The following is a 14,539-nucleotide window of genomic DNA, read 5'->3' as shown; positions in this document are numbered from 1 at the left end:
CCTGAGTCTTCTTGCATGAGTAAAGATATACGCAGGGCGAAGTGGTTGAACAGTTCAGGTCTTAGAGGCTTACATAAACTCTGTTAACATTTTCCATTATCTTTTTCTTACGGAGCCAGCTTGCATACTTTGACAGCTTAATGAGTAAGATGAATGCCTGGAAGGGGGAAAAAAACAAAAAACTTGCACAGTTTTTATTTTGTAATGGAATAAGAAAACCAAACAATTTAAAGCTGGAGCTTTACAGGTCAGCTTTGCGTTTTGCCTAGCTTTAGTGATTAGCTATTTTTTCATATGTGGAATAATACAATAAGATGCCCCCATCGCAGGGTTGGAGGCCAAGGCAAATCAATTCCATGCTTAACAGATTTTATTCAGAAAAGGCCAAACAAGTTGATGCAGCAGAGAGCTAAACAAGGAAGGATGAGCTGTCAGATGCACCTTTACACTAGGTGATGAATGCAAGCTGAATCTCTAATCCATTTTCTGTATTCACTTTCTAATCCACAGTAGGCCATGAAAACATCAGCTAGTATGAAGCATCATATCACAGAATCATAGAATGGCCTGGGTTGAAAAGGACCACAGTGCTCATCCAGTTTCAACCCCCTGTTGTGTGCAGGGTCACCAACCAGCAGACCAGGCTGCCCAGAGCCACATCCAGCCTGGCCTTGAATGCCTGCAAGGATGGGGCATCCACAGCCTCCTTGGGCAACCTGTTCCAGTGTGACACCACGCTTTCTCTTCCTCAGACCAACCACTGTATTCTCAAACAGCATTTCTGAGCACATCTCTCAATATAGTGATGGTAGACAGTAGAAGGTCCCCTTCTTTTTAAGCTTTTGGTAGATACTGCCAAAGTGAAGCAGTGCCAGCAGGTGTGGGTCCGTACACATGGGCCTAAGCCACATCAGAATTATGATTATACCTTCACACAGAAATGGATAGAGCTCTGTCTCACCTCAATCTGTCTATATGGTGGCTCTGACTGTGCCTTGGGAACACTTCTTCACAAGCAGTATGGAAACATCAATTTTGCCAAAAGCTGGGAGGAAAAAGGTGAGAGCCACTGGATGCCAACAAGAACACATTCAGAAGCCCACTCCTAAACTACAGAGCCAGTAACGTCTTGATCATTCTATACAAATCAGAAACAAAAAAAATAATGATTTCCTATTGTAGACCACCTCTACCATTTCCTAATAATAATTATCCTGCTACACTTTATGTTTTAGAAATCTCATGAACCACCCATCTTCCCAAATAGTGCAGTTTGTGGTATCACGGTTGCTATGTGGCTTTGCTCTGTGGAATGGCCACAGTATTATTTCCCTTCCTGGAGGGCTCATCAATTCACAAACCCTTCAGAAATGTGAACTGAAAGGACAGCAGGTGTTTTCATTTAAGACCAGATTCAACGTGAACAGAAAGAGCACTACATCTGTTCAGCAAATCTCTACAAAATGAGAAGCTCTGCAAAATATATTTTTATCTGCCAAATGTAAGAAAATATCTAATTTAGAAACTGCACTGGGCAAATGGTAGTTACTGTATCAAACGTGTAAATCTGAAGATTTAAGCCTATTTGATGAAGCATGGTGTTGTAGCAGTCACTACCGAGCATTTGCTCAGAACATGTCACACAGCAGTGACAGATCCAGGATTCAGATATGCCAAATAATACAACTCAGTGGCACGTCCCCACTGTAACATGTTTCTGTTTATGGGCTATGCCTGTGCTATTTGCATTTTGCCCTGTTCCTTTCCCATTTCCTTATCCTTCACAGCATCTCAGGCTGGCAGCACAGAACCACCATGCCAATGCCATCAGACTGATTGATGTCAGTGCTTCTACTCCTTAATGGGATTGGGGATCTGCCCTGACTTCATGCCATCAGCAGCCCTATTCTACACTCAGACCCACGTACCCAGCACCTCTGTCACTCCATGCAGTTGTGCTACAGATGATTTTTTTTTTAGCCAGTTCAGTGCTGATGCCGTTAAGAGGCTTTGCTGATGGAGGTGTTTGGAGGGTTGCTGCCTTCCTGCATAATGCAAAGTTCAAGGAGAGTGATTACTGACATTAAGGTTGTTGATAGTACGTTCAAAACCACTTCTAAGTAGTTGGTCCCTCTTCAAGGCAAGGCTATTTCACTGAGAAGTGTACTGAGGTTCTGCAGAAGTGCTCACATATGGTTCAAGGCACTGGAGCAAGTCCATATTAAAGCACATTTTCACATTCAGAATCAAAGCAAAAGTCAGACCGTGAACTATAGGTACTCTTTTTAAAAGTACAAGAACAAAGGAAAAACAAAACCCCAATCTCTCTGTGCTGCTGTCACCACCGTGATGGCTGAGAGCTTCACAGCCTCATTTCAGGCTGACAGCTTCACTGCCCAAGGAGGCTGTGGATGCCCCATCCCTGCAGGCATTCAAGGCCAGGCTGGATGTGGCTCTGGGCAGCCTGGTCTGCTGGTTGGTGACCTGCACATAGCAGGGGGTTGAAACTACATGATCACTGTGGTCCTTTTCAACCCAGGCCATTCTATGATTCTATGATTTCTACAGCCCAGAGGTTTTTTTTGCAGTGAATTCTTGAAGAACTGGTCAGTCTTCGGATATCTGGGGCAAGTGTGGGAAACTTCACCCACGTATGTTTTCAAATCTCACCCATAAAAATGTTGTCAAAAACAAGACTTCTTTTATTTTTATTTGTTTATTTTTTAACAGCAAATAATCCTTGCTGGTGGGACACAGACCTTGCTGGGATGTTTGCACAGTCCCTTAATACCTAAGAGTTTCCGCACAACCTCAGCCTTGAACTGGCCCAGATTTGAGAAACGTAGCATTTTAACTTATAAGGACCAGCGACCACAATATGAATTGTGCAATACTGTCCACCGCACTCAGCTTTATTTTGGGAAGTCCAAACAAGCAGCACTGGACTAAATGCCTGGTATGTCATATGAGGCAGTGAGAAAGTAAACCACCATCATCGCCTCTATTTAAATAGTGCCACTGCAACATCTGAAAATAGGAAGTTCAAGGTCTGCTCGTGCAAATGCTGTTGTTCAAGGTTAATTTTATGCCTGTGAGCAGTAACTGAGTTGTGTGGATGCGATAAAAGTATGTTCCTGAGAGCCCAGTGGGCAGACCATGCTCCAGCCAACAGGCTGAAGCACCGGGAGCACAGAGCAGACTTTAAAATAAATAGCTCATCCAAGTATCATCACAAATGGAAGGGCTCGCTAATGTAACCTGCTGGGAAAATCTGAAGGGAAACTGTGAGAAATGCTGCCATGCCATAACCGTGGAGGGATATTTAAAGATGTTATCAGGCCAAACTTTCTGTTTCCAAGAAACAGAGTAGGGCAATGCACAGAAATAAATAACCCCTAGAGCAATGAGTGTCTCACCTACGCCATTTTGGATAGGAAGCCAATTATAGAATATGTTTGTCTGTCATGAAACCTCCATTTACTAAAAGAATGATTGATTGAAACTGACTTCTAAAAATAACAACAGTCAGCCAAGCAAAATCTGCAGCATATGAGCATTCACGACAGTTTTCCTCGGTAGCCATCATCTTGTTAGAGAATATTTCATATGCATTTCAAATCTGGATTTAACTCCCATTTTGCGGGCCACGTGATATATGTCAGACCTCAATGAAAGTCCCATGTGGAAATGCCTACATAAGGCTGCCAAGATGGAGTGGAACCTCTAGTTCAACTCATCTAGCTCACCCAGTAGAGTGAGAGTCAATGGAGATGTAAGGAAGGACTCGGATGACCACACATAGGCACCCAGTGCCACCAGATCCCTGAGACATTCCTCCAGCCAGCAGCAGCTGTTCCAGAAGACACAGGTCTCTTGTGGGTTCTGTGCCATATCTGCCAGCCCCACAGGTCTTAAGTGCTCCAAAGCATCTCAAAGGGCACCAGGACGCTAAATCCAATCCCAGTGACAATAATGGGAGATCAGACACTTAATTTACATGTAAACATGAATACTCAAGATGACAAATCTGTGAGTTGAGCCCCATCCCATGAGTCCAGGACAGCCCTGATGAGCATGCTGGTTCCTCACCACGTGCACTTTCAGTTATGACCTTCTGCTCTCAAACTCCCAAGTTCACTATCCTTCCAACAGGCTTTGAGCTTGCCCTAAGAGAAGGCCTATGTTGCTCTTACGCTGGAAAGGAAAGAGTCTGGATGACAAAGAAAGTCTTCCAGACACAAACGAGAGAACCCTTTCCAGTTACAGCAGCACAGATAAAACCTCCATAAATAAAACTTAGAAAACTCAGATTTTGTTCAAACAAAGCTCCAAGAAGACAGAAATTATGTAAAAATGAAACTATTCACCATGTCTGTGAAGTTCATTTTCTCACAAATAGTTACAAAAATTTGTTTATAGATGTTTGCACTTGTGACAAGTTCACTGAAGCAGATCTGTCTAGGGACATAATCAAGGAACTAAAAGCATTTAATGAATCGTCAGCTTCAGAGTGGGAGAAACACTGTACTTAGTATCAAGTGTTCATACCTTTTCTGACCAAAAAGGATGGGGAAATCATTTTCTGAAGATACACTTGACAGTTTTTCATGTTTAAAATAAAGCTTTACAATTATGTATTTTTTTTTCTTATACATGAATATTTCAAATTAAAGTTAAGAAAAATACAGTGCTTGTAGTAGAGGTTAAATTATGTTACATATTTAATTGGTTCTCCAAGTAAAGCCTTCCAATTATCATTTCAACAAGAAACCCGCATTTTAGGATCTGTTTCCCAATTCATATGGTTTTGTCACCACTCTACACAAACACACACATCCATGTACTCTCCCCAGTACTTCTCCTAACTGGACATGAAACTAGATCCATGATACTTCAGTGGTATTCAAAGGTCAGAAATAACCTGTGCAGAAGAAATAGTGCTTATTTATGTCACAAGTTTGATGAGGTTCACTATGGGATGTTCAAGAAAGAATAAGAACACAACTTTTAGGATCTTTCCTGTTTTGCCTTATGTGAAGCACTGGAGAAGCCCCAAGTGTGACTCACTGTCTCAGCAACAGAACAAATGATAGAAATCTCCAAATGGAGTCAGATTAGTTGATACTTGACCAGCAACACTGAGGAGACGTGTTGGAATCCAACACTGGACACATCCCCTTCATACTCTGAGAGGGTCCCTCTACTAGAGCTTCCTCGAAGACTTAAGAAGACAACATCAAAGTAGTATAGTTTGTACATACATATAGTACAGATTTTGTACACATGGAATCCTACACTACTTAAGGGATTTATGCCCTCTCTGTGGGACACCAGTCCTTCACCATAGTATGAAGTCACCAGAATAGGAGCGAGCAACCACGCCTAAACTGGAGAGGATCCAGTTAAATAAGAGCAAGACATCATTTTGTTCTTTCAGTGAATCCCAGAACTTCATGAAATGGAATGCATGACACATCTGATCTAGTATCTCCCATTTAGGGGGTTGTCTGAATAGCTTTAAATACCATAAATGCAAATTACTATCTTCAGTGCGAGTAAAGGATAAGATAGAAAACAGAAAATGTAATTCCTATATTAACACAGCAATTACAGTGGCCGTTCACCTTCTTTCAAGCCTTTAGTTTTCGAAAGAAAATCCTGTTTTCAGATTAATCCACTTTTGACAAGGTCTTAAAGATTGTTTCCAAACAAGTTAATGGAACAAGAGATCAAAAGTGAGTAGGAACAGATGGAACACAGGACTTGTAGTCTCTAGTGGAAATACGTAAAATAGGAAAATGTGAAAGGAAACACAACAAAACCCACTGAAAAAAACCAACAAATCCCACATTACTATGAACAGAGGACTCGCATCCTCTGAATAAAAATTCAAGCCGTAACTCAGTGTGTGTATCAGATATATAGAGAGAGTTACAGTCAACAGGACATCTTGGAGACTAATGTAATTGCAGTCACAGCATATGAAGAGATTACAACACCAGGAACATCTTCAGCTGAACCACTGTAGAATAATCCTGCCGTTTCAACCAGTATCTCTTTCATATGAAAAAGAAGTAAGAATAAAATAAAATTCCTCTTCAGGTCCACAAATACACACACAATCCCATCAAGCTCAAAAGCTGCACCCAAGCAATCATGAAGGCATTATTCAGGAATTTTTCAAGGAAACAAAACCCAATAGAGTGAGTGAGTTATACTGCATTTCACCTCTTCAACTGCTTGGTTTAAATCACTTCAGACTGAATTTACAATGTCGTTCACTCAGCAATTTGTTGCACTTACACATAAATGAAAATCTCAAAACCATTCTACCCCATCTGTCTGGGAGGGGGAGGAAATTAACATATTGGACTAATTAACAGCACCTTCTGAAAAAGAGACAAGGAATATATCCAATTACAAAACTTGCATGTTTCTGTTCTACCAGCTATAAATAGAGAGCGTTCAATATGGCTCTCCTTGGATTATTTCTTTTTTTTTGGTGGATTTATTTTCCTCTGTCAAAGATTATATCTGCACTGTGTCAAAGACTGTGAGCCAGAGAAAAGACTCAGACGTACAGACAATGGCTCTGGTCTGATTCTGCACATCTACAGTGCTGGGCAGAGGAGACTGTGATATATTCTTGATTTTATAAGGGTCCAAAGTTCAAGATGCACACAGTAACTTAATTCTGGGTATCAACAATACAGATTTACTCATAGGAGCTTTTATTCTTTTATCCCTTTAGAGAAAAAAAACCCAAAACCATTTCGCAAGCATAATAACTCTGTCTCCTTTTAGATCTTCCTTTAGGATGAAGTAGTGCTCTGCAATTTTGACTAGAGCTTCACTGATGATAAAGAGGAGATCTCTGTACTATAGACCTCCATTTTTAATGAGAAGACTCATAGCTGAAAAGTACAGACCTTTTTGAAGATCCTGCAATTGTCACGTAAGACAAGAAGAGCATGCAGTCTCTAGAAGCACCACCTAGGTGGTCCATCACATTGACTTACACAAAAAAAACTAATGTGTCCCACAGTTGTGCTTGAATCTAGGCCTATGTCCAACCTGCCTGAAAATGAAGCAGCTTAGGGGGTTACTACTTGTACAAGCCCACACTCAGATAAGATTACAGGCTCATAGGGTTTTGAAGCACACCGCAGGAACGGCTGTGTTCACAAGCATCACAGGAAGGCAAATTCCATAAACACTCTATAAAGGTATGCTGGATTGTCTCTACATAACAATGGAGTCTCATTAAATCTAGGACAGTGCTTTACTTCTTGGATCAGTGGTACCTTACAATAATAGAGCATTGTAAGAGACTTCTGTGAGTTCTCTCTACCTTGTTTATCTTAAAATTCTATTATAATAGTTGCATTCAGCTTGAGAAGATGCCTTGCATTCATAGATGCAAATAACCCAGAAAATTAAATTCTTGCCAACAACTGAGAAGTAAAATGTTTGCCAACTTTTAAGACAGTCTGCTGTAAAATTTAGTTCTTTGCAAACAAAAGTCCTGGAAAAGAAAGAATACACTAGGAATTAATTGAGAGTTTTACAATAGTATTTACAAAAATACTCAGAAGTCAAAGAACACCTGAAAGAAAGGTTCAAAGTTATGGAAGCTTTCACAAAACCTCATTTATCTTTCCTTTGTTTCCAGCCACAAAATGGAATAGTTGGTCATTAGAAGTTATACAAGTGAATATGCCACAAGGCAGTTGCTCCCTGGAATACAATGGCACGAGTTACAGAGCTCAGGCTAGATTCATAATACAGGTCAATGCACCCATTTATATGCAGATGAAGAGGCAGTTAAGGCAACACAACTTTCAGACTTTGGTCTGATCAGAATATTTAGATCAGTTTATTGTCCTTAAGTCAAACACAACTGATCTGATATACTGTACGGAAAGAATGCTTCTTCCTTGAACCTCATTTGCTTTGTCATTTCTCTAGGCTGGAGAGCTGCACGATTAATAACAAGACAATTTAAGTTCCTCCCTCTATGAGGATTTAGTGTGGGGAAAGCATAGTGCAAAGCAGCAAAAACAACCCTACATCTGCCCCCAGCAGAATCACTCATTGCACCATGCACCCTCAGTCCTCCTGCAGAGCAGTGACTGACTTTAACTGTGCCTCTCCTCTCCTGAAGCAAAGTCAGATTCAGTTTCACATCTCTTACCAAATCATTTTTGTGCTGATGCGTTTTAGCCAAGAATGAAACACATGAATCGGTGCTTTGCTCCGTTCTCAAAAACTGGAATAAGGAAAGCCTTAAATCCTCCTCACATCCTTCTCAGTCCCTCCTCCTGGCTGCATTCACCTTCTGGAGAATCTGTGATATTCCATTTTCCCTTCATCCCACTGCCCGTTGCCCTGTACTGTCTCCCTCTTCTATCAGAAAAGACTTATCTCCTAACATGAAAAGAGTCAGGCTTTGAAGATTTAAGATCAGGAAACAGAAATTGTAAAGTTAAAAGGTTAAACATGCTTTGATTTGAAGGACTGATGTCTTTCACAGAAAATAATCCATTGGCCTGACTGAAATGGTCCAAGGTTCATCTCTAGTTTATATAAGCTGTCAGTCAGGTCAGAGAACCTGGTTCTTCAGTGAATGCCATACAAGGACAGGATTTGGCTCCTATGGCCACCTCTGCCTGTCCAGGCAGGCTATTCCATGTGGCACCAGGAGAACTGCAGACAGCCTGTGGCACTGAGTCCAGACCAGTCCAGATACAGGAGCTTTGGAAGTAACTGCCCTTCAATGATCTTATTGATGTCGACTCAAGAGATTAAATTACAAAAAAAAAAAAAGCTGTCATTATTACTTCACTTGAAGCTCTTTCCAGGTGTGCAAAATTCAAAGTTTTCTTTCCACCTCACACCACTGTACGTTGCTACCAATGAAATTTCAAGGCTGGAAGCACTATGTTTATCTCAGCAGGGAAAGATGTTCCTGGAGCAAGGACACTTTGAAAACAGATCCTACAGTAACAAGAAGCCACTGAGAAACAGAGAAATAAATACCTGTGACATTGGTGCGGGCTGACAAAGCTTCACAGTACTTTTCCAGCAGAACAGACAAGGGCAGGTTCACAGAAGATTCACAGTGGAGAACTATCTGGATGAACAGACAGAAGCAGTACAAAACAAACAGTAACTCAGCAGCAAAGTGCAGAATTTCTTAATCATGACTACAAAGCCCCCCAGCATTTCTCAGCAGTTCCCATTCATAATCAGCTTGGGTACAAACATTCCCTTATGACAGAGAAACTTATGGTTATAGTTGCCTTGGTTTGTGACAGCAGGTTTAATTCATCTGTCTAAAGGCAGACATCTACAAATGAGCCACATACACTGGATCTTTTCTTGTGCCACCTACTCAATGGCCTTACCAAAGCCAATTTAGCTCTCCTAACAGTATATGTCTACAATGAAGTAGATTAATCAAATCCCGTTAAAGTCTTGGGTTGAATTTTTATCAGCTACACTTAAAAGCCTACCTGACTGCTAAAAATTGTTACATGGTCAAGGAGAGGCAGGAATTACCAAAGGGCAAGGGTGAGGTGCTGGAACAGGCTGCCCAGAGAGGCTGTGGATGCCCCATCCCTGGAGGTGTTCATGGCCAGGTTGGATGGGGACCTGGGCAGCCTGGTCTGGTATTAAATGTGGAGGTTGGCTGCCCTGGCTGCAGCAGGGGGGGTTGGAGCTTCATGATCCTTCAGGTCCCTTCCAACTCAAACCATTCTATGATTCTATGATAAAAGACTTGAAATAAGGGCCTCCACTGACTGCATGGGGAAAGGTGGCATCCCTGTAATGTGATCCATTGCTCTGAGGGCAAGTGCTAGCAAGAGCAAAAGTAGCATCATCAACGTGGCACTTAAGGAAGCTGCAGGTTCAAGATAGGATAATGGTACCAAATAGATTTCAGGAAATGTACGTGCAGAGACGAAACCAAGAAATATGTTGTCATTTTCAAGCTTGAAAATTAAAATTACTGAAGTGCCCACTGCAGACAAAGGACAAAAGCCAATAGAATTATACATCTCAAAGTGCAGCTGAATTGGGAGCAAGAGAAGCTCCTGAAAAGCCCTTGAAGAAAGGCAGCACTAAAAGTGCTGAAAAAATTCAGGAGTCACACATCAATGACAGAAACCTCCATTTTCATACTCTGAAACAAAATCTTCCTGACTTCTTCTGGAGGGATGTAAAGCCTTGGCAACAGACAAAATGCCTTTGCTTTTCTACTTACGCAGAATGACTAACATAATACAGGGAAACAGCCACACTCTTTGAATGCTGACACTATATTTCAGTGCTTTCAGATGAGTTAAGTGACTGCAGAGCCCTTTTTATATCACCAAATTCCCTACAGCTCAATAAGAAGTGGAATGAATGACCATGACAATAGAATTCATCAGCAATGTTGGTCTGGAAAGAACTTTTCTTTGTACAGTACCACTTCTATGTCTTTCTCACCACTTCTACGTGTTTCTCACTTTGCTGTTATTTTACATAAGAGCAGGTCTTGGAAAACAAACAAAAATCCTTTCTCAAATTTTATTCTTTTTGAACAAATACCATGATCTCCAGCAGGAAGATTTGAACCTCAGCTGCCCATAGCAAAGCCTTGCAGCCTGGTGGCCATGCATGGTCAGGACCAGGAGATGTGGAAAGGCCAGGGCTGCCATCCTGCAGGGACAGCACTCCAAGCAAACCTGCTTGAAAGCAGACTCTGTTATGGTTGTGTCAGACCCAGCCACGTGAGCTGACATAGCAGACGTAATTCGTCCCTTCTATCTCTCCACCATTCCGCCTCCTCTCAGGCAAAGCACTTGGCTCACTTCAAAGAAGAAACTTGAGACATCTCCATGCACTGTAAATACACTGCATGTTCAGCTGTCCGCTTCCTAAGATGACGGGAAAGAACAGACAGAGGTCAAGTTTAGCACAGCATGTGTAGGAACGAAAAAGGTTAAATGTCACATTTGCTTTAGGGTCAACTTGGGTTCATTTGGCTAGAGAGAAAAGCACCTTCTGCTTCTTAAGTTACTTTTGCTTTCATTTTCTCTCCACTAACCACAGTGAACAGCTATCTTCTGTATGATATTTTTCAAAAACTGTATTTAAAGCAGGCAAATCCTAACAATTAATATTTAAAAATGTTTATAAAGTATACAACAATAATAAAGAACAGCAAAAAAAGTGTTGCTTCTTGATTCCTACTAGAAGACTACTTTGCTCACACAACATTTCTCCTAAGACAGCTACCGTTCCAAGTCTTCCTCCCACCAAGTCAGTTCGGTGTTGTCTTGCACATTGACCTGAAATGTCTACCTTAATTTCTACTGAGGACATCTACAAACAAACAAAAGCAATGCATGAGACAGAGATTAAAGTGAAATGGAGTCCCTTACTGTCTCAGGAAGGAGACCAACGATTGGTCTGCAGGCCTGTTCTGACTGCAGAACAACGTATGGAGCCTTTGGTCAGTGGCCTGCCTCTCCTGTGGTTATCTTAGATCTTTTCCCTTGGCCATGATCAGTGCTCTTCATTAATCCATGACAGGTCTTTATCTCATGTCACTCACACTGGAGAGGTTGGTTTCTTCTCTCAAACACAAAGAAATGGTCACAGTAACACAAACGAGTCCAAATGGGTATGAATGGGATGCAAAACTGTCAGTACAGGCATGAGATCACCATAGAGATGGAATGGACAGCATCTTGAAATTTAACTATATCATAATAAGAAGCAGCAGAGGATGAAGTCAGCATGACTGGAAAGTCATGGAAAGAGCTGAAGTGGGAGAAGATGACACACAACAGTGCAACATTTGCTATCAAGATAAGGGAGGGATGCTCGTGAGGCAGTGAATGCCAAACATGGACAGATGCATACACTCTGCTTTTTCATTCTCATATAAGAACTTCCAGATGCTGTATTTTAGTTGTCTACTAGCAGCCAACATTTTTGAGAAAGTTGTTAGGGATATCTGCTGCAGATATATACATTCAACAACATTAATCCCTACTAAATTACAGAATCACAGAATCACAGAATGGCCAGGGTTGGAAGAGACCTCAAGGATCATGAATGTCCAACCCCCCTGCCACAGGCAGGACCACCAACCTCCTCATTCAATACCAGACCAGGCTGCCCAGGTCCCCATCCAACCTGGCCTTGAACACCTTTAAGGATTGGCATCCACAGCCTCTCTGGGCAGCCTGTTCCAGCACCTCACCACTCTCATAGTAAAGAAATTATCTTTAGACAACAAATATAAAAGGATAGGTAAAAGCATTCTTCATGGCTAGAGAAGACATGAATCTGACATGACCTTATGAACACACTGAGCAAGATGAAACAGCCTTCCAACACCAGTTTTGTAGTTATCAACCACAAAACATTCATTTTGTCCACAGCTGTCAAGATTTAGATCCATCTTCTATCTCCATTGCCACATAAAGTTTCAGGCTAAAGTAGGTATCTATACCCCGTAACGACTCATCCCGAGTACAGATCTGTGGTGACAGATTAGTCATTAGGCAATTCAAATTAATTAGTTTGAGAAATCCTTCTGGCTCGAAGGCAACCTGAAGCTCTCCAAATGCACCATTTCTACAATGAGATCAAGTATTCACCTGAATGTACGCCACAGCAATTTTTAGAGCTGTGTAACAGAATCGGGAAGGAGCATTTCAGAGCAGCAGCCCAATTAAATGCCAGAAATGTTAGCCTGTACCCACAGAAGCTCAGTTTAGGGAATCAGATGCATCAAACTTTGCCTTGAAAATACAATTAGTGGAAAGCTTAATGCAGCAAATTCAAAGCAAATCCCACCTCTCCTCAACAAAACCCATACTTGTTCAAATACAGCTAGGGAGCTTCCAGGGCATGTGGGCAAAGATTTACAGGGCCTCCTGCCATCACCAGTGTTTGCCAATGAAAACAGATGCTTTGAAGACAGCCTGGGAGAGGAGGGGATGGCGCTTTCCTGTAGTGAGGATGGTTGCTTTCCTGTCCTGCAGTTCCTTTGCACCCAAGATGTATGCAGGAGAGATGGTAACTCAAAGACAGTGCCAGAAGGTCATCGCAGTGGAAATATTTTGCTTGCTGAAGAACCAAAAAAAATTCAGTCCTATGATTAAGATATCTTAGGCCTTCCCAATTCTGTTACTTAGCTTTGCTTAACGCAGCAGCATTTGGCTGTATGCAGTCATTTGGCTCTGCTTCACCAAAAAATAATTTCCATTTGTGACAGAAGGTCTAAATAGAAGTTTTCACAGGAATCTGCAACCTGAAGCCTAAGCCAGCTAAGGTTACAGTAGAAGGACAGATTGCTAACATAGTTCAAGGAAAAGCCTCCTTTTCAAGTCATCCTTCAGCTCTTTCACCTCCTTGTCACTACCTGCCTCTAAGTTAATCCCAGTGGCTACATAAAACCATGCTGCCAGCTACTGATCCCCAGATGAGCTGGGAGATGCTGCTCTATGATCTTATGCCTAGCAGGTATTCTGCAGTTCTTCCAGAAAGTCTGGAGAAGCAGAATATGCATCTGCAAGGAACGGGAAATGTGACCTCAGTTCAGTAAAGCAGCCACACACATGTTTAGTTCTGAGCACGAAATGTAATTCAGAAATAAATTAAAAAGTTTCGAGCATCTGCTACACTGAGACAACAACTAAATAGCACTGCTGTCTTCCAAACTTGACATTACACCTTCATTAAGCATCTGCCTATGTGCTCTGCTGATTAAGGGTGATGGGGGGACATTCTTCACTCACTGCATGCACTGTGTGCCTTCTGAGTCACAGCATGCAAAGCCACCCATCAGCTGGATTTGTCTGACCAAATCCCTCCCAAAACCTTAAAGAGACCTTAAAAAGGATTAAAATAATGTTTGAATCATAGGCCACATCTGTCTTCAAATAAGACTGTAGAAAGGACAGGCTTTCAAGTTTCATTACACTTGAAGAGTTTTGCTCCTCACTGCCCATAACCATGGATATCCTGTTCAGTATCTGGAAGGGCAGCAAGCCTTTCACAGCTCTGGCTTCACATCAGCCCTTATCCTAAGTCTTTACACTAGGACCACCACTAATTCCTTCCTTCGAGAGTATTTGTGGAATTGGCTTGCTGGGGGATTGTTACTGTATGAAGGGCCTCTCAAGTTCACAATGGTCTCTATAGCTGATCTCCCAGCAGAGAAGACAAGAGGCAAGAAGAGGAAAGATCCTCCCTCCCTCTGATTTGGAGCTCACCTCCTCAAAGTCCTGTCTCCAAGCCATCACTCTGGCCTTCCTCCCTGCTCTGAAAGAATCCAATGACAACAGAAGGTGCAGCCTGGCTCCCGGATGTCCTCTCTCCCAAGACAAGGAAACTGCAGGAGCAGCACAGCAGCCCCAGGGCCTGCAACGGAGAAAGCTGAACAGTTGTGCCTATGATGTCCACACTACAAAGCTCTGCCATGGCTGCTGGCTCACACACCATCCCTCTGCTCCTGCTGGCATGAAACTTCTGA

The 14,539-nt window shown here is 42.0% G+C and overlaps 1 protein-coding gene across 3 annotated transcripts in view; it reads right to left on the bottom strand.

Annotated features, from left to right (window-relative positions):
- The window catches only part of CRHR2 (corticotropin releasing hormone receptor 2), a 126,970-nt gene extending 112,649 nt beyond the window's left edge, over positions 1-14,321 (bottom strand). For all 3 annotated transcript variants that reach the window (XM_010712320.3, XM_019616216.2, XM_010712321.3), the window contains exons 1-2: positions 14,280-14,321; positions 9,040-9,133 (exon numbers count right to left, since the gene is read on the bottom strand). In XM_010712320.3, coding sequence (XP_010710622.1) covers positions 9,040-9,133; positions 14,280-14,306 — 121 coding nt within the window. In that variant the 5' untranslated portion in view covers positions 14,307-14,321. The remainder of the gene's footprint in view (positions 1-9,039; positions 9,134-14,279) is intronic.
- Between the last annotated feature and the right edge of the window lie 218 nt (positions 14,322-14,539).

Source organism: Meleagris gallopavo, chromosome 6 (genome assembly GCF_000146605.3).
Source record: "Meleagris gallopavo isolate NT-WF06-2002-E0010 breed Aviagen turkey brand Nicholas breeding stock chromosome 6, Turkey_5.1, whole genome shotgun sequence".
Taxonomy (NCBI): Eukaryota; Metazoa; Chordata; class Aves; order Galliformes; family Phasianidae; genus Meleagris; species Meleagris gallopavo.
Note: the sequence above shows the minus strand (reverse complement) of the source record. Positions and strands in the feature narration are given on the sequence as shown.